Source organism: Chiloscyllium punctatum, chromosome 20 (assembly GCF_047496795.1).
Source record: "Chiloscyllium punctatum isolate Juve2018m chromosome 20, sChiPun1.3, whole genome shotgun sequence".
In the NCBI taxonomy this organism is placed as follows: Eukaryota; Metazoa; Chordata; class Chondrichthyes; order Orectolobiformes; family Hemiscylliidae; genus Chiloscyllium; species Chiloscyllium punctatum.
In genome coordinates this window covers 35,281,078-35,306,519 of record NC_092758.1, presented here as the reverse complement: position 1 = coordinate 35,306,519, position 25,442 = coordinate 35,281,078, and the positions used below count along the sequence as shown (strand labels likewise).

Genomic DNA, 25,442 nt, shown 5'->3' with positions numbered 1-25,442 from the left:
CTCCTGTCCCAGAGGTGTGTTAAGAACTGATTAGGAACATCTAAACATTAACAGGCATAAGGGATTCTTGACTTTATTACACAAACATCATGGCTTGAGAGTGTGAAGAGAAATCCCAAGCAAAACTCTAATTTTTCCCATTTTTCACTGCTGAAACTCTTCCTTTAGTGGTTAGCACTGCTGCCTTACAGCTCCAGAGACCTGGGTTCAATTCCCGCCTCAGGCAACTCTCTGTGTGGAGTTTGCACATTCTCCCCGTGTCTGCGTGGGTTTCCTCCGGGTGCTCCGGTTTCCTCCCACAATCCAAAAAAATGTGCAGGTTAGGTGAATTGGCCATGCTAAATTGCCCGTAGTGTTAGGTGAAGGGGTAAATGTAGGGGAATGGGTCTGGGTGGGTTGCGCTTCGGCGGGTCGGTGTGGACTTGGTTGGGCCAAAGGCCTGTTTCCACACTGTAAGTAATCTAATCTAATCTAATCCTTGCTAGATTTATAAAATGGCTGATGTTGATTACATGATCTCATTTCTAGAAGTTTCTGAACCCCCTGCATTGTATAGATATCCAACTAAAGCTGTTAATGGACTTGGCTGGAAGCAATTGGCTCATTACAACTCGGACAAAGGAAAGCATTCAAAACTCTACGTTTAAAATTAAATTTTCCAAGATGAGTGTAGCTCCAACAATTTTCAAGAAACTTGACACTATCAGGGTCAAAGCAGGTCACTTCATTGGCAGCACATCTGCAAATAAAATCCAGTCGCTCCACCACAGAAGTTTAGTAGCAGCAGTGTGTACCGTCAACAAGGCACACTGCAGAAATTCACCAAGGCTCCTTAAGCAGCATGTTGAAAGTTCCATGACCATTGCCACCTAGATGGACAAGGACAGCAGATACACAGGAACACTATTATCCCTCCAAGTAGAATTTTAAAAATATCATTGCTCCTTCAGTGCCACAGGGTCAAATTCCTGCAACTCCCTAATGGCATTCTGGATATATCTACACCAAATAAACTACAGCAGTTCAAAAAGGCTGCTCATCTCCACCTTCTTAAGGGCAACTAGGAGCCAAACACCAACGTCTACAACCCATGTGCGAATTAAAACAAGTTACAATGCTTTTAATAATTAACTCTTTGCTTTGTAATGAAAACTCTGGTGATGAGGTAAAGCTATATTGTCAGCTTAATGACCTTCTAACTGGCCCATTAGGCTGTGTCCACAGCAAGTGAAATGCTTGCCATGGTTCCATCACCAATCCAAGCTTGTTGAATTGTTTAAGTATTGGCAGTGTCCACAGCAGAGCCAGGTGGACCAGGTTCATGTCCCACTTGCTCCAGAGATGTGCAGTAACATTTATGAGTAGGATTATTAATAATGCCTATGATTCTGAGATTCTAACTCAATTGTTGCTTGACCTCAGAGGAAGAGAAGGAAACCAAGCTCAGTCGAAACATATCTTCTATATTTAAGCTTAAGGCCAGAAAGTAGCCTAGATTTTATCTGCAAGAAGGAAATCTAGCAGGTTCAGCTCACCAAGGAAACTAGGTAAATTCAATGACTGCAGATGCTGGAAGCCAGATTCTGGATTAGTGGTGTGGAAGAGCACAGCAGTTCAGGCAGCATCCAAGTAGCTTCGAAATCCTTGTTTAGAGAGGAAGAAAACTTCTTCAAGGCAGGCATCTTGGATGCTGCCTGAACTGCTGTGCTCTTCCAGCACCACTAATCCAGAATCACCAAGGAAACTGATTGGACATTGACCACTGGAAAGTTGAAAGTCACATGAACTGATTTTTAAGAGCTGTGGATTTACCAAAACTTGTGAATATAACCGAGCTCCTCTCCTGTCTTTCTTCATTTCCAGAGTGCTTGTATATATGGATGAAGTAGCAAAGCAATTCCCCTACACTTGACTTCATTTTTACAAACTCATAATCCAAAAATCAGGGTTTGATTGATGCACTTTGGCCCACCTCAATAATAGCCGGGAATGAAAATGGAAAGGGCTGAGTCAAACAATACTTTGCTGTTTTGGGCTTCAGAAGGGAAAAGACATCATAATTGAAATTCATCCCATTCCCTCTTTATCCACGATGCAAGCAAATAAATTAGGATGAACCTTTCGAAGGCATTGATTTGCCTCCAACTGGAAGGTTGTATCCAATTGTGGGTACCCAAGAAAAGATTTATGAGAAGGTTTCCAGAGATGAGGGACTTCACCTTTACGCAAGCTGGGAAAAAGAGCCATACTGCACTTGGAGCGTTAACTGTTTCAGTCCACCAGATGTTGCCAAACCTGCTAAGTGCCTTCAGCATTCCTTCTTTATTGCAGGTATCCAGTATCTGCAGTATTTTGGTTTCTTTTTAAATGATAGGCTGATTAACTGGTCAATCATTCATTGGTGTTTTAGGGTGCCTTACTGAATGTAACCTGGTTTTCACTTTTCTCTACACTCAGGAGTACTTCATTGGCTATAAAGCACTTAGGGCTATCCTAAACCTTTGAAAGTTGTTAATTAGGTAAATTCTTTATTTCACTTACACTGACATCTTTGTCATCATCTTTCTCCTCTTTTTTCTTCTCTTTGACAGCCTCATTGGTAACTTCTACACGGTCTTTAGATTTTGATCTGAAAAATACACATAACACAATTATTACAGCCACTGTGTCAGTCTGGTGTGAACATGCTTAAACTGAATAATTTGAACATTAGTTTTTTTAAAACTTTCTTAAAGAACATTAGCTAAATGAATCCTTTATCTAATGACCATTCTATTTTCTGAGAGAAATTTTGCACTAATGTAATAAAATACAGTAAAGACAAAATATTGGAAATATTGGGTCCCTTGGTGAGATATTTGTATCATCGATAGTCACAGTAAGGTGCTGGAAGGCTGATGGTTGGCTAGATTCACATGTATTTGGAAAGGCAGGGACTGATTGTGTGTGGGAAATTATGTCTCACAAATTTGATTGACTTTTTTCAAGACGTAAAAAAAGAGGATTGACGAGGGCAGAGTAGTAGACATGATCTATGTGGACTTCAGTTAGGCATCTGACAAGGTTCCCTATGAGACTGGTTAGCAAGGTTAGATCTTTTGGAATACAGGGAGAACTAGCCATTTGGATACAGAACTGGCTCAAAGGTATAAGAAAAAGGTGGTGGTGGAGGGTTGCTTTTCTGACTGGAGGCCTACGACCAGTAGAGTGTCACAAGATTCGGTGCTGGGTCCACTGCTTATCATCATTTATATAAATGATCTGGATATGAACATTGGAGGTATAGCTAGTAAGTTTGCACATGACACCAAAATTGGAGGTGCAGTGAAGAGCGAAGAAGGTTACCTCAGATTACAACGAGATCTTGGTCTGAGGAGTGGTAGATGGAGTTTAATTTAGATAAATGCGAGGTGCTGGATTTTGGAAAAGCAAATCAGAGTAGGACCTGTACACTTAATGGTAAGGTCCTAGGGAGTGTTGCTGAACAGAGAGACCTTACAGTGCAGGTTCATTGTTCCTTGAAGGTAGAATTGCATGTAGATAGGATAGTGAAGACGGTTTTTGGTATGTTTTCCTTTATTGGTCAGAGTGTTGTGTATAGGAGTTGGGAGGTCATGGTGCAGCTGTGCAGGACATTGGTTAGGCCACTTTTGGAATATTGTGTGCAATTCTGGTCTCCTTCCTATCAGAACGATGTTGTGAAACTTGAAAGGGTTCAGAAAAGATATACAAGGATATTGCCAGGGTTGGAGGATTTGTGCTATAGGGAGTGGTTGAATAGGCTAGGGCTATTTTTCCTGGAGCGTCGGAGGCTGAGGGGTGACCTTATAGAGGTTTATAAAACCATGAGGGGCTTGGATAGGGTAAATAGATAAAGTCTTTTCCCTGGGGTCGGGGAGTCCAGAACTAGAGGGCATAGGTTTAAGGTGAGAGGGATAAGATATAAAAGAGACCAAAGGGGCAAGTTTTTCACACAGAGGGTGGTGCATGAATGGAATGAGCTGTCAGGGGAAATGGTGGAGGCTGGATACAATTGCAACATTGTAAAGGCATCTGGGTGAGTATATGAATAGGAAGATTTCAGAGGGACTTCGGTCAAGTGCTGGCAAATGGGTCTAAATTAGGTTGGGATATCTGGTCAGCATTGACAAGTTGGACCGAAGGGTCTGTTTCTGTGCTGTACATCTCTATGACTCTATTTAGAAGGCCAGGTAGCATCTGCACAGGGAGACTCAGACTTAATGTTTCAGGTCAGTGACCTTTTCTTCTGACTGAAGGTTAGCAACCAGAAACATCATCTCTATTTTTCTACTCTTAAATGCTGTCTAATCCAAGCATATTTAGCATTTGTTGTTTTTCATTTCCAGCACTTGCGGTATTTTCTTCTGTATCGATGAATTATAATTTCAAACAATCACATTAGTGCTCCAAATTAAGAGTTTGATGCACATTAAAGCCTTCCCTAAGTTTTTTTTTAAACTTTGTAGGCAACTTAACATACCATTGCATAACATATCAGCAACAGGAGTTGAAATTAATGCTGCTTAATGTGTACATTACTGAAAATTCAGAAAGCATCAGATCTAGGATAAGGCCTTTTGAACTTCTGGACACAGAGATAGATGTCCAGCCTATTTATTATACTGAGCCGAAAAAAGTGTGCCAGAAAAGCACAGCAGGCCAGGCAGCATCTGAGGAGCAGGAGAGTCGACATTTTGGGCATAGGTCCTTCATCAGCAATGTTGGGAATTGAAGGGGGCTGAGAGATAAATAGGGGGGGGGGGGGGGGGGGGGGGGGGGGGGGGGTGGAGGTAGCTGAGAAGATGATAGGTAGATGCAGGTGATAGCGTTACGTCGGAGGGGAGGATGGAATGGATATATGGGAAGGAAGATGGACAGGTAAGGCAGTGCCAAGTTGGAGGGTTGGATCTGTGATGTGGTGGTGGGAGGAGAGATAAGGAAACAGGTGAAGTTGACATTGATGCTGTGCGGTTGAAAGTACCGGGTAAAAGATGAGTCGTTCAACCCCACCGCCCTATGACTGACCACTTCAACTCCCCCTCCCACTCTGCCAAGGACATGCAAGTCCGGGGCCTACTCCGCTGCCAAATCCAAGCCAACCAACAACTGGAGGAAGAACACCACCTTATCATCTGCCTTGGTACCCTCCAACCACACGGCATCAACGTCGACTTCACCAGTTTCCTTATCTCTTCTTCCCCCCCATCTCATCCCAGATCGAACCCTCCTACTCAGCACTGTCCGACCTGTCCATGTTCCTTCCCACCCATCCACTCCACCTTTCCCTCTGACCTATCACTATCACCCTCCACCTGCATCTACTTATCACCTTCCAAGTCACCTTACCCACACCCCAACATTTATCTCTCAGCGCCCTTCTACTTTCCCCTCGCCACCTTCTCCCGTTTTATTCATTTGTGATGGAACGCTGGCATGACTGGCTTTCCAGCATTTATTGCCGATGCTAATTGTCTTGGAGAAGTTTGTGGTGAACTGCCACTATAGATGGTGTAGGGAAGGCATAGTGCTATTACGAAGGGAGTTCCAGGATTTGACACAATGACAGTGAAGGAATGGTGACAGTTCCAAATCAGGATGCTGAGAGTTTTGGAGGGGGACTTGCAGTTCTTGTTGTTCCCATACATCAGGCACTTCTAGGTAGTAGAGGATATAGGTATTAAAGTGCTATCAAGAAAGCCTTGGTGAGTTATGATGATGCACCCTGTAGATGATTAACACCATGTATCATAGTGAAGTGTGTAAGTGAGTGAATGGTGAAGTTAGTAAACGGTGTGCCAATCATGAGGGCTGCTTTGTCTTGGAATGTATCAAACTTCTTGAGTGTTGTTGGAGATGCACTCATCCAGGCAAAGAGACAGTATTTCATCACAGAAGGCTCTGTGCAATAATATTTCTTCCAACTTTTATGCCGTGAATGAATGCCAATTTAATGCCACCTAGCGGTAGATCCACGTCTAGCAATAACTAGATTCAGACTGATCAAATCTTGCACAACACTGCTGAGACATTAATTATTGATCGTTAAAAATCAATTTTAGTTTGCAGCTGTGAAGTTGAGCTGAGAGCTGAAGATGACCTTTGGATTGTGGGTAGCAGCAGTTCTATTTCCAAGGAAAAGAAGAAAGTAGCATTTGCTTATGAGTCAATTATAAAGTAATTCCAGGTCGCATTTCTTGTTTAAAAAAAAGAAGTGCTTTAACTCGACTCGAGAGGTTTTATGATCCAGCAGATGTTGAATGTTAACTGGGATCTCATGGGAAGATGGTCAGTCTGGCAGGGAGGGGCCAGAATTTGAACTGCTTTTCAGAGTCGATTTGGGTCAGAAGGATTGTGACTGCAAAAGCTACAGGATGGTGGTTACACTCCTATTATCAACTTATTGCAAGTTCAGAGAAAAGATTCTCAGTTATAAGAACTGAGAATATTCCTCAAAGCCTACTGAAGGTATATTCATGTATAGATGTCATCAGAAATCAAGCAAGACACAATTCCATGTGCCAGTGATGTCATGGATTTTTGAGTGTGCCTAAATGAGCTGGCCAGTTACATCTCATTTATTCTTCCCTTTTGATTTATCCTTTCACCATGGCTGTTTGTCTAGGTGATAAAAAAATCGGGGCTGAATTAAAGATGAAGAGTCACAGATTTTAAGCGTTAGGTCTGCTTTGTTCCCACAGATGCTGCCAGCCTTGCTGAGTTCTGCCAGCTATTTCTGTTTTTGTTTCGGAATTAAAGAGGATTGGGATTGAATCACAGACATTAACTAGATGACCTTGTGATTTAACTTTGCTCTGCTAAAGCTACTGTATTCTGAATAAATTGTTAAATCTTTTGTTTACGCTAGAAACCCAGTGTCTGGTATCAGTTATTCTCAAAATTTGGTACTAGTTATTCAAAAAATCTGTTAAGGAACCATTAGGGTCCAGTTTGAGAGTCATTGAGTATTTTAGTTTACTGTATTGCTAATACAGAAATAAGGAGGCTGACTGATTTGGCTGTCTGTCCCCATATCGTCATAACATCTGGATAGCCAGATTTATGCAGATGCTATGAAACATCACTCCTAGAAATATACAGAACAATGACGTTATCCCGTTGTTAGTCCAGCTGGAATGTTTTGAGTTTCCTGGGGTAAGAGTGTCACTGTTGCTGCCCACTGTAAATTGCCCTTGCCCAGCTGCCTTCCTGAACTGCTGCTTCACCTGATGTAGGTACAATCAGGGTGGTTAGAAAGATATTCCCAGGTTTTACAGCCAGAATAACAGTGAAGGAATGGTAATGACCCTCTTCATCTCAGAATGTGGGGCATTTGGAATACAAAATACAGGTGGTGACATTGCCATTTATCTGCTGTCCTTGTTCTTCTAGGGTGGTCCAAGTCATGGGTTTTTGATTTTTATTCATTCACAGACTGTGGATATTGCTGGTTAAGTCAGCATTTATTACCTACATCTGGCTGCCCTGATAAAGATGGTCATGAGTGTCGTCTTGAACTGCTGCAGACTTAGTGGTATAGAGACATTGCTGTTATGAAGGGTTTTTATCCAGCAACAGTGAAGGAATGGCAAAATGGTTCCAAGTCAGGATGGTACATGGCTTGGAGGGGAAACCTGCAGGTGGCACTCCCACTCCCAGATGGCACTGTCAAAGGAAGATTGGTAGTTGTGATGTATCTTGAAGTATCTGCTGTCACTGTGAACAGGGCAGAATATTTATGATTGTGTACAGGGTAATAATCAAGTGGGCTGATTTGTCAAGGATGATGTGAAGTCTGATTACTGGAAGTGGCAAAAAGAAGAGTATTCCATCCTACTCCTGAATTATGCCTTGTATTGACAAAAAGGCTGTGGAGAGTCAGGTAATGAGTTCCTCACTGCAGAATTCCCAGACTTCAACTTGCTCTTGGAGGCACTGTACTTATATGGCTGGCTCTTTCAATTTCTCATCAGTGGTAGACCCACTGATAGTGAAAATATCATTGACACTTTAGGGAGATTTGTTCTTGGTGAAGTTATTTATTGCTTCGCACTTGTATGATTCAATTGTCATTGATCAGCCCAAGCCAAAATGTTGTCTGGATCTTGTTGCAAATGAGTATGGAATGTCTCCATATCAGATGAGTTATGAATGCTACTAAATATGACCATCTCCACTTGCAGTCTTATAATGGAGAAAGTTATTGATAAAACAGTTGAAGACGGTTAGCCTGGGAACACATCCAGTAATATCTTGGACCACAACCATCTTCATTTGTCCCCCACGTATTGTTCCAACCATATAGAATTTTCTTGCTGATTCCTATTCATTTCAGTTTTTTTTTGGGATCCTCTATGCCATACTCCATCAAATGCAGATGATAACTCAGTAGTAGGTACTGCTTGATGGGAATAATGACACCTTTCATTACTTGCAGATGATAGCCAATACAGCTATAACATTGGCAATGGGTGGGCTAGTTCTGAAGCCCAAGTCCTCAACACCCTAGCTGGGATGCTTTCAGGGCCATAGTCTTTGGAGTCTCCAATACCTACACAGCCTTTTCAAGATGTCACATGAAGTGAAACCAATTGGTTGAAGACTGAATCGGTAATGCTTGGGACTCGGGCAAAGGTAGAGATGGAACACCCATTTAACCCTTCTGACTGGAGAGATTTGCTTATATTTCATCCTTATCATGTTCATTGATGTGCTGGGCTTTCTCATCACTTTTCAGCAGCGTCCTCCTCTCAGATGCTTAATTGTCCACCACTATTCACAACCGGATGTGGCAGACATGCAAAGCTTTTTTAATCTCCTGATTGCAGATTGTTCAGGTCTGTCTATCGCATGCTGCTTTGATTTAGCATGCATGGAATCTTGTATCAGAGCTCTGACTGGTTGGCACTTAATTTTTGGGCTTGTCACGTGCTGTTTTTACCATGCTCTCCTGCATTCTCCACGGAATGGAGTTTGATGAGAGGGAATGAGGGACGTGTCAGGGTATGAGGTTACATATTGTGGCTGAGAACAATTCTGCTGATGACAGCCCACAGTGCCTCGCGGATGCCCAGTACTGAGCAGCTAATCTGTTCTGAATCTATCCCATTTAGGACAGCAGTACTTACATTTAAAAAAAAATTGATGGTACCCTCAATATGCACACATGACACCAGACGTACAAGGACTAAGTAGTGGACACTCTCACCAACTGTGTCATGGACAGGCGCATCACTTGTCACAGGTAGTTTGGTGAAAACAAATGTTAAGTGGGCCTTTTCTCTCACCACCCAATTCTGGCTCAGTTCAGTAGATACACCCTTCAAATCTTAGCAGCACAGTCAGAAATGGAGCTAGAGGGCAGTTAAGAGTCAACTATACTGCTGTACACATTGTGTCACAATTGGATTAAAAAAAAAGCAGATTCCTTTCCCTCAAAGGTCATGAGAGAATCAGTAGGGTTTTTGAACAACAATATGGCCATTTCACGTTCGCCATTACAAAGACTAGCTTTTAATTCCTGTTTCAGTAGTTCATTGAATGTCGACATGGCAGGATTTGAAAACCTGAAGGACATTAGTCAAGGCTAGTTGATTACTCAAATCAGAGTACGGAACTTGATGGAAGGTTGATACACTTACAAGATGATTCTGTAGAACTAACAGAATGAGCAATAGATCCATCTTATGTATAGAATGCATTCAAGAATGATCAGCTGCACCAGTGTTAATAATATATTTCCACACATTTCTCCCTTTATAACTTCCTCAGGCTAGCATCAGCATCAAGAGATGGTTAAACAAGTAGGGAGTATAATAGAGGTTCAAAGTGAAGCATCTATTAAAAATAAATCATTAACACAAAGTTACACAAATAGTAAGGAAACTGAATTATCAAAGCCCTCTGATTCAGCATAATAATTACCAAAAACACTTCTCTTTATGCTGATGGAAGGAAGATGTTTATTCAACAGAATATAAGCCCTCGTGTAAATCAGCTTTGCATCTGACTCCATACACAATTTCAACTAAAGAATAAACTTTGATCTTTAACTGCCCTTCATTTGATATTCTACACTGTCAAATAATACCCATAATCTTCTGAACCAATACCTTCTTTCCTTGCTCTTACTGCGGCTTCGAGAGCGTGGTTGAGAATGTGACCTACGGCTTCTGCCTCGGCTTACTGATCGTCGTTTTTCACGGCTGCGAGATCGCCTCCTCTCTCGACTCCTGGAACGTCTACAAGATGAAAGCATTTGATTTTAATGATTGGAAAACCAAGAAACAATCTTAGCATAGTTCACTTATTTAGTTTTCTATCAACTGAGTGGGAATCTGAACATTTCAATCTTATATAACCAGGGCTAAGTTCATATAGTCGGACATCTTTCCCAAACTGAGTTTCAATTTGGTATGGCATTAGCTACTCCTATTATGAAAACTTGCTTACATTTAATATTTGCTATTTCCTCAACCAACTGCATAATACACCTGTAAAAACATTAATATTTTCAATATAGTAAAGCATTGATAATGTTATTTAAAAGAAACTAAAACTTGAAGTTAGAAATAAAATATATCCTGAACGGTACAAAGGTGAAGTTGCATTTGTGTAGCAATTTGTAATTTTAGAATGTTAAAGCATTTCACAGCCAAAGCATTTTTGACTTGTATTTACCATTGTAAGTAGGAAAACGCAGCAGTCAATTTCCACTTCTCAAGATCCCACAAACAGCAATGAGATAAATTACCACATCGTTTTTTTTGTTTGGGATTATACTGGCTGAGACACTAGGCAAACCTCCCTGCTCTTCTTTGAAAATGAATTTTTTAATGTTTATCTGAGGGACAGGAATCAGTGCAACTACTCATCTAAAAAAAATCACGATCCAACAGGTTTATTAGAAATTATAAGCTTTCGGAGCGCTGCTCCTTCATCACCCGATGAAGGAGTAGTGCTCCAAAAGCTTGTCATTTCTAATAAACCTGTTGGACTATAACCTGGTGTCGTGTGTCCACCCCAGTCCAACATAGGCACCTCCACATCACATCTAAAAGATGACACCTTCTGCAATGCTGCAAAATCAGTACTGTACTGCAGGTTTAGTCTACTAATTGCTTTCACATTGAGTTCACCACACCATGAAGTCTCATTACGTTCACATGTCAAGAATAGGGTCTAAACCAAGAATTCCCTTATTGAAAAGGTCAGAGTGCTACTAATAAGCTAAGACTAAACCCTCCAACCAGCTCTTGCAGTAGTAATTATGGGGAAGTTTCAGTGCTTGCTTCCATATACTTCTGAAACAAACAGAAACCTTAGACTTTTGCACATGGCAAATTTAACATAGAAAGACTGAAGCTGTTGTCAGTGAGTCTATGCCTGCCCTTGAGGTTTACCATTAAAGACTTCTCTAAAGTCTTCATTAAAGACAATCATTGAAATCACTGAACTGAATGGGAATCAGTTTTACAGTTTTGCTGTAAAACCCTTGAAAAAAGTACACCTTGTTGAATGAGATGCAACTGAGCTTTTTCTCTGGTGTACTGAGCTTATAAATATTGATAAGCCTCACTGGTCCTAGATAATCTTATATTCATGGAATATAACATTTTTCCATCATAATTTAAAAAAAATTGCTTTAAAAATATATACTTTGGGTTATATCATAATCCCATGCACATGTCCCAACCATTGTTTTGCTTCCAAAAATCTTCACTAAAAGTGAAGGATAATCAGTATATTTTATTCCCTGGTTTGCTGTCTGTGAGAATATTTCAACGTGATTGGCTGCTTACCCGACTTGATGACATCACTGTTGGATGTCTGGAGATCCCTTTGACTTTGCGTCAGGTTCAAACTGACGTTGGGAAAAGGGAAGTCCACGCCACAGAGATCACAAAATCTTTGTGGGTAGCTTTCTTCCAAGTCAGCAGTCAGTTAACTGCAAAACCTGGTCCCTAACATTAGGTAAAGTTTAAATGGCTATCTACTCACTTTGGTGTGACCACTGACATTCTGCATCTCTCTGGTATTCTGTGTGAGATAAAATTAAATAAACAATTGGAAAGAAAGTGGAAAATAGCACACAATCAAAAATAAGTTATACTCAGCTTTACATCTTGCATTAGACTATATAAAATGGGCTAAAATTTCATAATTTTTTCCAGGGATTCAGTGTGGCTGCTATTTGTTCCACAAATTAGGAACAATAACCACATTTTTATACATAGTGCTTTAAGACATTATTATATTTTCCAGATTCACAAATTCGTGAATCCTGTATTTAGAAAGCCAAACCACAATCTACAAAATATAAACAACACAAGGAAAACCAGTGGGACAATCACCAGGTACCATTCTGGTGACAGTCAGTTTCAGAGTAACTTTGGCATTGGCTTTGTCGCTGAACAACCTCTTTGCCAACATTGGGACATTTTATATGTTCACCCACAAAAGATTTATTGTAGAAAAAAATGAATCATCCATCAAATACCATCAAACTTTAGCAAGTGTATCAGATGTGTTTTGAATTACCATAATCGCAGTGTTCTACAACAGACTGATCACAAATGTGGAACTTCAATCTGGTTTATTGTACTCCACTAGATCAATTTGATCTTTAACTGAAAGTGTGCACATTAATGCAAAGTAAAAAAAATCTTATATTCATGCAAACTATGCATATTTCAATATTGTCATTGATATTTATGGAATGCAAAGGACATCTTAGACTGAAAAAGAAAGACAGTTGATCAAAACACTCTGCAATGGCATAAATTAAACAGCAATTTATGCCATAATCTAATAGAGCACACACTAAGCTATTTACTATATTCTCAATGGAGGAACATTTCTTCCAAACGTACAAGACACCATCCACCGTTACATGTAAAACGTATCCCAAACAATTCTAGTATTAACAGCAATAGCAAGGCCACTGTACAGATCATACTGGATCACTCACATAAAAATACTCACTTGAGTAGTCCTGGCAATGCTTTTTCAGTATATTTTAAAACATGCCTATATTTTAAATTTTGTCAGACAGTTTACTTTCCACATTTCTATCAAATACTAATTCAAAATAAGGTACTAAAAAAATTTTGACCATATCAAAAGTCCTACCATAGGCCTTAAAATGTTAACATTTAACTCATTAAAAGATAGCAGGCATAAAAAGTTTATAGCTTTTAAAGTTATCAGTATTTCACCATTATTGATATGTAGATCAGAGATGTCTAATAAATTAAAACCAGTTGACAACAAGCTATACAGAAAAACTGTTCTTTCATATAAAGTAGGTTTATGTAAGTAGTCATAAAGGCTGCTACTTGCATAGGTTAAATATACAAAGCATTAGAAATACTCAGAAGGTTGGACAGCACCTACGTAAAATGAAACAGTTAACATTGAGTCAAATATAACTTTTCTTCATTCATTAATTATTCTGACTGAACGGAAGCTGCTCGGCCTACTCAGCATTTCTAGTACCTTCTGTTTTTATTTCAGAGTTCCAGTATCCAAACTGTTTTGATGCTATTTGCTGCTATAAGCAATGTTAAATGCCAAAAGTCCATTATCTCACATCAGTATCATGCATAGTACCATATACAATTGCAAATATTGCTCTGCTCAAAAGACCATGCCAAATCTACTTTACAACTCGACTTTTGTAACTGAGTAAAAAAAATTTAAATTTAAAACAAAAAAGGTACAGATGACGACAATATATTTAATTTCCTTGAACTGCAAATATCCAAAACAGAGAACTCAAGTAATCAATGCAAAAAAAAAATTAAGAGGGAAATGTGATCAAACAAATAATGGGACGATATCAAGAACAGAATAAAGTGCTTATTGGAAATAGCATCCACTAACCGGATACTTCCCCATTCATCAAGTATTTTGTTATGGTCATCATCAAGTTATTTCAGACTTCCTAATGTTCTTTTCCTTTATTCTTCTTCATTTCTGTGGGGTTGTGAGCGTTGCTGGCTGTCCAGCATTTATTGCCCTACCCTAGTTGCCTCCTTGAGGTGTTGGTGAGTTATCTTCTTGCTGCAGTCTGCTTGCTGTGGGTTAACCCACGATTCCATTAGGGAGGGTATTCCAGGATATTGACACAGCAACAGTGAAGAAACAGCAATAGATTTCCAAGTCAGGATTGTGAGTGGCTTAAAGGGGAACCTGAAGGTGGTGGTGTTCCCATGCATTTGCTGCCCTTGTCCTTCTAGATGGAAGTGGTCATCTGCTTGGAAGATGCTATCTAGGGATCTTTGGTGAATTTCTGCAGTGCATCTTATAAATAGCACACTATCTGCAACAGAGTGTTGGTGATGGAGGGAGTGGATGTTTGTGATAGTGCCAATCAAGTACACTGCTTTGATCTGGGCAGCGTCAAGCTTCTTGAGTGTTGTTGAAGCAGCACCTATCCAGTCAAGTAGACACTATTCCATCAGACTCATGGTGTGTCTTGCAGATGATGGAGAGGCCTTGGGGAGTCAGGAGATGAATTACTCACTGCAATACTCCTAGACTCTGACCTGCTCTTGTAGCCACTGTATTTATATGGCAAATCCAGCTGAGTTTCTCGTCAATAGTAATCCCCAGGATTTTGACAGTGTGGGATTCTGTGAATGTAACACTGAACGTCAAGGGGCAGTGTTTAGATTGTCTTATCAGAAAAGGTTCACCAGACTGATTCTTGGAATGACAGGACTGATATGAGCAAATACTGGATTGACTGGGCTTGTACTTGCTGGAATTTATAAGAATGAGGGGGGATTTCATAAACCATATAAAATCCTGATGGAACTGAACAGGCTTGATGTAGGGAGAATGTTCCCAATGTTGGGAAAGTCCAGAACTAGAGGTCACAAGCTAAGAATAACAGATTAGCCATTCAGGACTGAGACAAAGAATTCCTTCACTCAAAAAGTTGTGAACCTGTGGGATTATCTCTCACAGGAAGCTGTTGGGCCAGTTCATTAGATATATTAAGCAGCTGAAGGTGGTTGGGCTTACCATGTTACCTTGAGGAACTCCTGCAGAGATGTCTTGCAGCTGAGACGACTGATCTCCAACAACTGTGACCACCTTCATATGTGCCAAGTATGACTCCAACAAGCAGAGTTTGCCCTCTGGTACCTATTGATTCCAGTTCTGCTTAGGGCCCTTTGATGCCACACTGTCAAATGCAACCTTGATATCAAGTGCTATCAATCTCACCTCACCTCTGGAATTGAGTTCTTTTGCCCATGTTTGAACAAAGGCTATTATGAGATCAGGAGCTGAGTGGCCCAAGCGAAACCCAAACTAGGCATTACTAAACAGGTTATTGCTGAGCGGGTACAGCTTGATAGCACTATTGATGACACCTTCCACCACTTTACATGGTGATCGAGAGTAATTGACTGGGTTGAATGTGCCCTGCGTTTTATGTCCAGGACAAATCTGGGTAATTTTCCACATTGTCAGGTAGATACCAGTGTTGTAACTGTACTGGAATAGCTTGGCTAGGGAAGTAGCAAGTTCTGGTGCACAGGTTTTCAGTACTAATGCTGTCAGAACCCACAGCCTTTGCAGTATCCAATGCCTCCAACCATTTCTTGATATCACATGGAGTGAATCAAATTGGTTGAAGACTGGTTTCTCTAATGCTGGGGACCACTGCAGGAGGCCGAGATTAATCATCCACTCGGCACTTCTGGCTGAAGATTGCTGTGAATGGTTTTGCCTTAACTTTTGCAGTGGTGTGCCAGGCTCTTCCATCATGTGGATGGGGATACTTGTGGAGCCTCCTTCTCCAGTGAGTTGTTTAATTATCCACTAACATTCACAACTGGATGTGGAAAGACTGCAGAGTGTAGATCGGATCTGTTGATTGTGCGATCGTTAACTCTTTCAATTGCTGCTGTATGATGTTTGGCATGCAGGTAGTGCTATTTGGTAGCTTCACAAGGGTGACACCTCATCTTCAGATATGCCTGGTGCTGTTCCTGGCATGCCCACCTGCACTCTCCATTGAACCAAGGTTGATCCCCTGGCTTGACAGTAATGGCTGTGTGGAGTATAAGCTGAAGTATGATGCTGTGGATTGTGCAGGAGTATAATTCTGCTGCTGGGGTGGCCCACAGTACCTCATGGATGCCCAGTTCTTGAGTTATTAGGTCTGTATGAAGTGAATAACTAATACTAATATTAATAAATCTAATAACTAATACTGTAGAACAATGATAGTGCCACACAACAAAATAGAGGTTATTCTTAATGTGAAGGTGGGACTTCATCCCCACAAGGACTGTGCGGTGGTCACTCTTACAGATACTATCATGGCAGTCAGCAGATTGGAAAGGATGAGGTCAAGTATTGTTGCCAAGTCACTCTTGGTCGTGGACACTGAAATCCCCACCCAGAGTACACTTTGTGCCCTTGCCATCCTCAGTGCTTCCTCCAAGTGTTGTTCAACGTGGAGGAGTACTGATTCATCACCCAAGGGAGGAGACAGTATGTGGCAATGAGCAGGATGTTACCTTGACCATGTTTAACCTGAAGCCATGAGACTTCATGGGTCTGGAATTAATGTTCAGGACTCCCAGGGCAGCTCCCTCCTGATTATAAACCACTGTGCCACCACCGCTGCTGGGTGCGCCATGCTGGTGGGACAGAAGCTGCCCAGCTATGGTGATGGCAGTATCTGGAACAAAGTCATACTTACAGAATCATACTTTACAGACAATGTCAGGCTGTTGATTGACTAGTCTGTGAGTCAGCTCTCTCAATTTTGGCACTAGCCCCCAGATGTTAGAAAAGGAGGACTTTGCAGGGTCGACAGGACTATTTCTGTCGTTGTCTTTTCTGATGTATAGATGATCTATCCATTTCTGTTTCCTTGAGACTTTTGTAGTGATTGGTACAACCGAACGGCTTGCTAGGTTATTTAAGACAGCAATTGAGAATCAACCATGTTATTATGGGTCTGGAGTCACATGTGGACCACACCAGGTGAGGATGGCAGTCTTCCTTCCCTGAAGGACATTAGTGAACCAGATAGGTTTTCCAACAATCAACAATGGTTTCACAATCATCAGTAGATTCTTAATTCCAGATTTTATTTTGTTATTGAATTCAAGATCAATCAGCTGCAATGATGGGACTCAAACTCAGATCCCCAGTACATTAGCTGAGTTTCTGGATTAATAGTCTAGTGGTGATAGTCCAGCCACTAGGCCATCACCGCCCTGAATTATTCTGGGTTCTAAAGTGTCTAGGCTTGAATTATTAGGCTGTCATTCAAATCTAAAATATGGAGACCCAAGACTCTCAAACAACATTAGCTCTTTGCCTAATATAATGGTCATATGGGTCCCCCCACCCCTCAAAAACCAAAAACACTTACTCATTTTACAAAGCACTAAAATCCTCACCTGAGCCGTTTCCTTTCCCGAGATCTTGACCGTCTCCTGTCTCGACTTCGAGAGCGATCCCTTCTCCGATCACGTTCTCGGCTGCGCGAGCGACCTCTAATATCCCCAAGTTTGGATCGCTTCTCAGCAGGTGAACGACTTCTGGAGCGACTTCCAGAACGCCCTCGTGATGCAGATCGCTTCCGATAATGTCTAAAAGATGATAAAACATTTTTACCTCAGCCTTCACAAAGTAGATCTGCACAAAAAACGAACTTTGGTCATCCTTGCAGGAAAGACAAATAGATTTCAACTAAAACTCAAAACTTTGTCTTTGCTGCCCCCCCGCCCCCAAACACATCTAGTCTATGTCTACAGTACCACGATAATTAATCCAAAGAACGAGTTCAAATCCCATCCTGTCACTGATAATTTGATTTCAGATTTAAAAGCAAAATATAAACTTATGCCAATTGATTGTCATAAAATCCCAATATGTCATTACTATTCTTTTGAAACTAAACTCACTACTGTGTGCTTTGTAGTCCCAAACCAGCACAGCCATATAAATTAGTCATGGTCAGTGTCTCCAGTTATATCAAATCGCTAAAAATGTACGAGTTCATAAAGAGCTGGCACCAGCATTTTCAGTGGGAATAGGATGGGGAGTGTACAGATTCACAAGTTATTTGGCTTTATCATTAATTTGAAGAAGCTATCAAACTAGACCCAAGCCAATGCTCTTTTCCCTTTGCTGTGACAATTTTCCTTCTCCCAGTACTTATCCAACATCTTTTTCAAATCACTATTGAATCTCTTCCCAACACTTTCTCAAACTCAGAATTTTAGGTCATAGGAATTACTAACAAGAGACATGAAATCAAAGTTGTTTTCTATCCTGTCACTCATCAGGACTGAAACATGAGAAAAACCAACTGAGAAAGGAACAAACTATAATGCTCAAAAAACAGTGATTTCCTGGATCATATTTGGCATGGAGATGCAGGAAGATCACTTTTCTAAGGAGAAAAATTCAAGTTCTCTGACCTCTCCAAATAACTGAATCAATGGTCCCAATCTAGTCATAGAGATGCACAGCATGGAAACAGACCTTTCGGTCCAACCTGTCCATGCCGACCAGAAATCCCAACCCAATCTAGTCCCACCTGTCAGCACCCGGCCCCTATCCCTCCAAACCCTTCCTATTCATATACCCAGTCATTTAGACAAGTGGGAGTTGTGGGAACCATAATAATTATGCTGCATGATACCACTGCAGTTCTCTTAATCAATCTGTTGAAATGTGTCACATCCAGGTGGGATTTGAACCCAAAGGCAAGGACAACATTACTGCATCATAAAGACCCATTAACCAACTTGTTCAGACATGTTATTACACACCTCATGACTAGTGGGACTTGAACTGAGATCCTCTGGCCCAGAGAGAGAGAGAGAGACAGACAGACGGAGAGAGACAGACAGACAGACACTATCGCTGCGCTATATAAGACCTGTCAGACACGGTGACTTTAACAAATCCACATGGAAACAAGAATTCCTCCCCCTCCTTGCCCACCACACCAGAAGCCTTTCCTCGTGCCATTTTTCTCAGTGATATATTAAACTAAGAAAGTACTATTAAAGGGAGGCAGGTCTTGCTTTTGTGATTACTGGAATAAAATAGCAATCTCTGGGTACTAAAAGCACCAACACATGAATCATAGTATTTGGGGGAATTACAGAGACATTTAATTACTAATGGGGGGGTGAGTGCGCGTGTGTCTGCGTGTGCGCATATGGAGCACTGGACCATGAAAGGACAAATCACAGAGCTCAGAAGTTGAAGTACAAAAGTCTAATTGATATGTGGATTCCAATGGACTAGCAGCACTAAGGTTAGCTCCAGGAGACAGGAGAAGAGAGCCTTAAGTTATGGTTGAAGTATGAAAAGAGAGAAAAGTAGATCAAGCGAAACCTGTCTAGTCTGTGCGACTCCCTTTAGTCAATGTAAGATCAAAATACATTGCTTTAGTGTTTGGACTTACTTCAGTTAAATGCAAAGAATTAACCACTGTGAATTGTTAATTAATTAAGAAGAATGATATTCATACAACGTGAAGCGCAGTACAAATGTGTGTTGATAGTCATCCAGTTGAGTATTCTTTACTTTCTACATATTTTAACAAATCAATTTAAGGAATGTCTTTTATATAACATGCATACATCACCTTTTCAGAATCATAAAGTATCAAAATCACAAAAACCTTGGAAAAAAACTAGTAAAATTATTGATTACAAACTGGATACAAATATAGCTGCCTTTATTATTTAGCAAGCTAAATTAGTAAACTCTGAGCATCCCAGCAGGAAGTTAACTAGGTACAAAAATGAACTGCTTCCCCTTCCAAATCTTCTCTTTGAACACAGCATCTAATTGTTGCTGTTTAATTTTCATCCTCTTTTCAACTCTGGGGCAATCCTACACAATGGGCCTTAGCAGCTTTTTTTTGCCCTTGAAAAGAAAGACAAATGAAAAAAGCTTGCACAATGTAAATTCCACAAATGTAAAAATCAGAGAACATTTCAGCAGCCTCCAAGCCAATCAAAGCCAAGATACAGTCATCGGTATAGTGTAGGAAACACATTATCCCTTCCCTCTCCATTTTTAATCCTTTCTTTCCCGACTGTCACCAAATCTTTCAATTTAATTTTACCAAGGCACACAGTCCAAGTGTGAATAAAAACGCCACTAAGAGATCACTTTTACCCAATTACACTAAGCAGATCTGTCTCAAAACAACTCTTCTCAAAAACAAACACAGAAGATGCTGGCGAAACTCAACCCATCTCCAATATGAGACAATTTGACTACTGCCCGTTGACATTCCATGGTGTTACCATCACTGAATCCCTCACTATCAACATCCTTGGGGTTACCATTGACCAGAAATCCAATTGGACTCGTCACATAAACACTGGCTACAAAAGCAGCTCAGAGGCTGGGAGTACTGTGGCAAGTAACTCATCTCCTGATTCCTCAAAGCCTGTCCATCATCTACAAGGCATTAGTCATTGGGTGTGATGGAATACTCTCCACTTACCTGGATGGATGCAGCTCCAAAACCTCTCAAGAAGCTTGATGCCATCAAGGACAAAGCTTGATTGGCACCACATAAATAAGCGTCTTGATTAGAGTGGTGCTGGAGAAGCACAGCAGGTCAGGTAGCATCCGACAAGCAGGAAAATCGATGTTTCAGGCAAAAGCCCTTCATCAGGAATACATGGGAACACCACAAGTTGCAAGTTCCCCTCCATGCCACTCACCACCATCCTGACTTGGAAATACACAGCCATTCCTTCACTGTCACTGGAGCAAAATCCTGGAATTCCCTCCCTCACAGTATTGTGGGTCAGTGACAGCATGTGGACTGCAATGGTTTAAGAAGACAGCTCACCACCACAATCGCAAGCTGGCTAGCCAATGATGCCCATGTCCCATGAGTGAACATTAAAAAACACAGCAGCCAGTTTGTGTACAGCAAACCCTCACCTAGGCAAAATGATGTCACTGCCACATTGCTCTAAGCTTTTGGTTGCACAATAAATACCAACCATGACATTAGGGCTAATTCCTTGTGCTCTTCTGCTCAGGACAGCAGGCTAGTTTTCAGCTTAACATCTCATGCAGAAGTTAGCACATTTAACTTTGTTTCGTTCTTTATTAAAATCATTTGGATGTGAACACAGGAGGAATGGCTATTAGGTTTGCAGAGGACACCAGAATTGATGGTGTAGTGAAGAGTGAAGGTGGTTTTGTCAGAGTACAATGGGACCTTGCTCAAATTGGCCGATGGAGTTTAATTTCGATAAACAAGAGACGCAATGCAAATCAGGTCAAGACTTTGAGGGTGTATCCAAACAGGTTCATAATTCCTTGAAAGTGGAGTCACAGGTAGACAGGATAGTGAAGAAAGCATATGGTATGCTTGCGCTTATTGGTTAATGTATAGAATATAAGAGTAGGGATGTCATTTTGCGGATGTACATTGATTAAGCCACTTTTAGAATACTATTCAATTCTGGTCTCCCTTCTGAAAGGGTGAAGAAAAGATGTTCACGGATGTTTGATTTGATTAGCTAGTGTTGAAACAGGCCCTTCTGCCCAACAAGTCCACACTGACCCTCCGAAGAGTAACTCACCCAGACCCATTTCCCTCTGACTAATGCACCTAGCACTATGGGCAATTTAGCATGGCCAATCCACCTGACCTGCACATCTTTAGACTGTGGGAGGAAACCGGAGCACCCAGAAAAACCCATGCAGACACGGGGAGAATGTGCTGGATTGCCAAGATTGGAGGGTTTGAGCTGCAGGGAGGCTGATTAGGCTGGGGCTGTTTTCCATGGAGTGTCAGAGGTGGAGGGTTGACCTTAGAGAGGTTTATAAAATCATGAGGGGTATGAATAGGGTGAATAGCCAAGATCTTTTCCCCAGGCTGGGTGAGACCAAAAGTAGAGGGCACAGATTTAAGATGAGTGGGTAAAGATTTCATAGGGACCTAAGGGGCAACGTTTTCATACAGAAGGTGCTGTTTATATGGAATGGACTGCCAGAGGAGACAATAGACAATAGGTGCAGGAGTAGGCCATTCTGCCCTTCGAGCCAGCACCACCATTCATTATGATTATGATTGATCATCCTCAATCAGTATCCTGTTCCTGCCTTATCCCCATAACCCTTGATTCCACTATCCTTAAGAGCTCTATCCAACTCTTTCTTGAAAGTATCCAGAGACTTGGCCTCCAATGCCTTCTGGGGCAGAGCATTCCATACACCCACCACTCTTTGGGTGAAGACGTTTCTCCTCAGCTCTGTTCTAAGTGGCCTACCCCTTACTTTTAAACTGTGCCCTCTAGCTCAGGACTCATCCATCAGCGGAAACATGCTTCCTCCCTCCAGAGTGTCTAATCCTTTAATAATCTTATACTTCTCAATCAGACCCTCTCAGCCTTCTAGACTAAGCATATACAAGCCCAGTCGCTCCAATCTATCAGCGTAAGATTGTCCTGCCATTCCGGGAATTGACCTTGTGAACCTACACTGCACTCCCTCAATAGCCAGAATGTCTTTCCTCAAATTTAGAGACCAAAACTGTGCACAATATTCCAAGTGCGGTCTCACCAGGGCCCTGTACAGCTGCAGAAGGACCCCTTTGCTTCTATACTCAATTCCTCTTGTTATGAAGGCCAGCATGCTATTAGCTTTCTTCACTGCCAGTTGTACCTGCATGCTTGCTTTCATTGACTGATGTACAAGAACACCTAGATCTCGTCGTACTGCCCCTTTACCTAACTTGACTCCATTTATGTAGTAATCGGCCTTCCTGTTCTTGCCAAAGTGGATAACCACACATTTATCCACATTAAACTGCATGTGCCATGCCTCCGTCCACTCACCTAGCCTGTCCAGGTCACCTTGTATTCTCCTATCATCCTCCTCACATTTCACCCTGCCATCCGGCTTTGTGTCATCAGAAAATTTGCTAATATTACTTTTAATACCTTCATCTATATCATTAATGTACATTGTAAAAAGCTGTGGTCCCAGCACTGATCCCAGCGGCACACCACTGGTCACCGCGTGCCATTCCGAAAGGGAGCCGTTTATCACTACTCTGTTTCCTGTCAGCCAACCAATTTTCAACCCATGTCAGTATTTTGCCACTTATACCATGTGCCCTAATTTTGCTCACTAACCTCATGTGTGGGACTTTATCAAAGGCTTTCTGAAAATCCAGGTTTACTACATCCACTGGATCTCCCTTGTCCATCTTGAGTTACATCCTCAAAAAGTTCCAGAAGATTAGTCAAGCATGATTTCCCTTTCATAAATCCATGACGACTCTGACCTATCCTGTTACTGCTATCCAGGAGGTGGTGAGACAAAAAAAAACCCGCAGATGCTAGAATCCAAAGTAGACAGGCAGGAGGCTGGAAGAACACAGCAAGCCAGGCAGCATTACGAGGTGCAGAAGTCAATGTTTCAGGTGTAACCCTTCTTCAGGACTCGGGATGAAGGCTAGTTCAATTACAACATTTAAAAGGCATCTGACTGGTTATATGAACAAGAAGGGTTTAGAAGGATATGAGTCAAGTGCTGGCAAATGGGACTATATTAATTCAGGATATCTGGTTGTCTTGGACGGGTTGGACCAAAGGCCTGCTTTGGTGCTGTACATCTCTATGACTCTATAATTACGCACAATCACCTCTGATACAGAAGTCTTGCCACATTTGCCCTTAAACTCGGAGACTGCAAATTAAATTAGAATTCTCCATCCCCCCGGCCCAACTTGCTCAGGCCCCATCAGGAACCTGGGGCTCCCTTGCCACTACAACAGGTGGCAAATATACAGGCATAAATGTTCTCCTGGATACCAAACCCCAGACACGAATGGACACAAGTGCAATAATCAGAAAAGACATATTCCAAGGGTTTATATTCTGCTGCAGTGTGCCGTTGGGAAAGGTATCCTAAAGCAGAAGGGGATGATAAATCGATGCAAAGAATTCTACGGCTGGGCCTGAGGCCTACTCCATTAAGCCACCTTTCGCCCTGCCACTTGCTAACGCCTGTCGGACTGTTCTCTCCGCTACTAAGCACCCGCATCGAGAAACACATTCATCAGTACCTGGACTCTCTGCCCATTTCGCTCGGTTACAAAGAACGAAACCAGCGACTCTCCACCTTCGCCACAATCCGATGAAGAAGGAGCGCACGGCGCCAAGAAGAAAGTAGAAGCCATTCGACTTCCAGCAACAGCGCCACCGGCCGGCCGGAGGACTCAAATGTCGCTCCATCATTCATTGAGACACAGGGGACACAATTGGCATTATTGTATAGTATATATTGTTATATATCAACAATAACAACTACTGTATTTATATACAGCTTTTAAAGCGGCGACAGGGCCCTCATTCGTGTCTGACCCATATTCCACACATCTGCTTTCAGCCCTTATTATCTTTCCCAAAACAATAATAGGATTCTACTTGTTGTTAATTTCCATCTTGCTGGTCACCGCATTAGAAGGATTGCCTATTCCATTTCTGTCACCTCCAGCAGGATGTGACTGCTGAACTCATGTCTCTGTTCCAAGGGCTTTTGCCCGAAACGTCGATTTCGCTGCTCGTTGGATGCTGCCTGAACTGCTGTGCTCTTCCAGCACCACTAATCCAGTATTTGGTTTTCAGCATCTGCAGTCATTGTTTTTACCTCTCTCTCTGTTCCACTGTCAGCATTCCATAGGAACAGTTCCTTCCATAGTACCCTGTCCAATCCTACATCATTCCAAATGCTTTCTCACTCCCCACGGTACCTCTCATGCAATCCCAGGAGGTATAATACTTGCTTATTCACCTCTCCCCTCCTCACTGTCCAAGAAACATCTTCCAGGTGAAGCATTATTTCACTTGCTTTCAATCTGGTATGCAGTTGCTGCTCAAAATGCAATCTTCTTTACATTGACCAATCAAAACACAGATGTGGGGATCATTTTGTGGAATACCTCTGTTTTCCAAAGGATTGATCCTGACATCTCAGTTACTTCAATTTAAAACAAAACACTTGTCCCTTGTGCTGATATTTTTGTCCTGGGCTTGCTGATATTTTTGTCCAATGAAGCACAATACAACCTCAAGGACAAAGGGTCAGTTAGACTCGAAACGTCAGCTCTTTTCTCTCTTTACAGATGCTGCCAGATCTGCTGAGATTTTCCAGCATTTTCTCTTTTGGTTACAACCTCAAGGAACAACATCTCATTTTGAGAGGACTAATTCATTCCCATTCACACCTTAATTTACACACATTTTACAGCCATTTTCTTTTCCACCACTATTAACAACCCCTTTGTCTTTTCCACTGTGCCACTGCACGATCTGCCTTCTTGGTCCTCCTCCACCTCAGACAAAAATATGTAAAGAAACTTATTTTACAGCATCTTTCAGTTCTAA

General features: G+C 41.5%; 1 protein-coding gene across 4 annotated transcripts in view; it reads right to left on the bottom strand.

Moving 5' to 3' along the window:
* The window catches only part of ddx46 (DEAD (Asp-Glu-Ala-Asp) box polypeptide 46), a 70,958-nt gene extending 46,714 nt beyond the window's left edge, over positions 1 to 24,244 (bottom strand). For 3 of the 4 annotated variants that reach the window (XM_072590668.1, XM_072590667.1, XM_072590669.1), the window contains exons 1-5: positions 24,122 to 24,244; positions 17,451 to 17,642; positions 12,019 to 12,057; positions 10,131 to 10,259; positions 2,542 to 2,629 (exon numbers count right to left, since the gene is read on the bottom strand). In XM_072590668.1, the coding sequence (XP_072446769.1) occupies positions 2,542 to 2,629; positions 10,131 to 10,259; positions 12,019 to 12,057; positions 17,451 to 17,642; positions 24,122 to 24,138 (465 nt within the window). In that variant the 5' untranslated portion in view covers positions 24,139 to 24,244. The remainder of the gene's footprint in view (positions 1 to 2,541; positions 2,630 to 10,130; positions 10,260 to 12,018; positions 12,058 to 17,450; positions 17,643 to 24,121) is intronic. The other variant, XM_072590670.1, reaches the window with a different exon arrangement.
* Between the last annotated feature and the right edge of the window lie 1,198 nt (positions 24,245 to 25,442).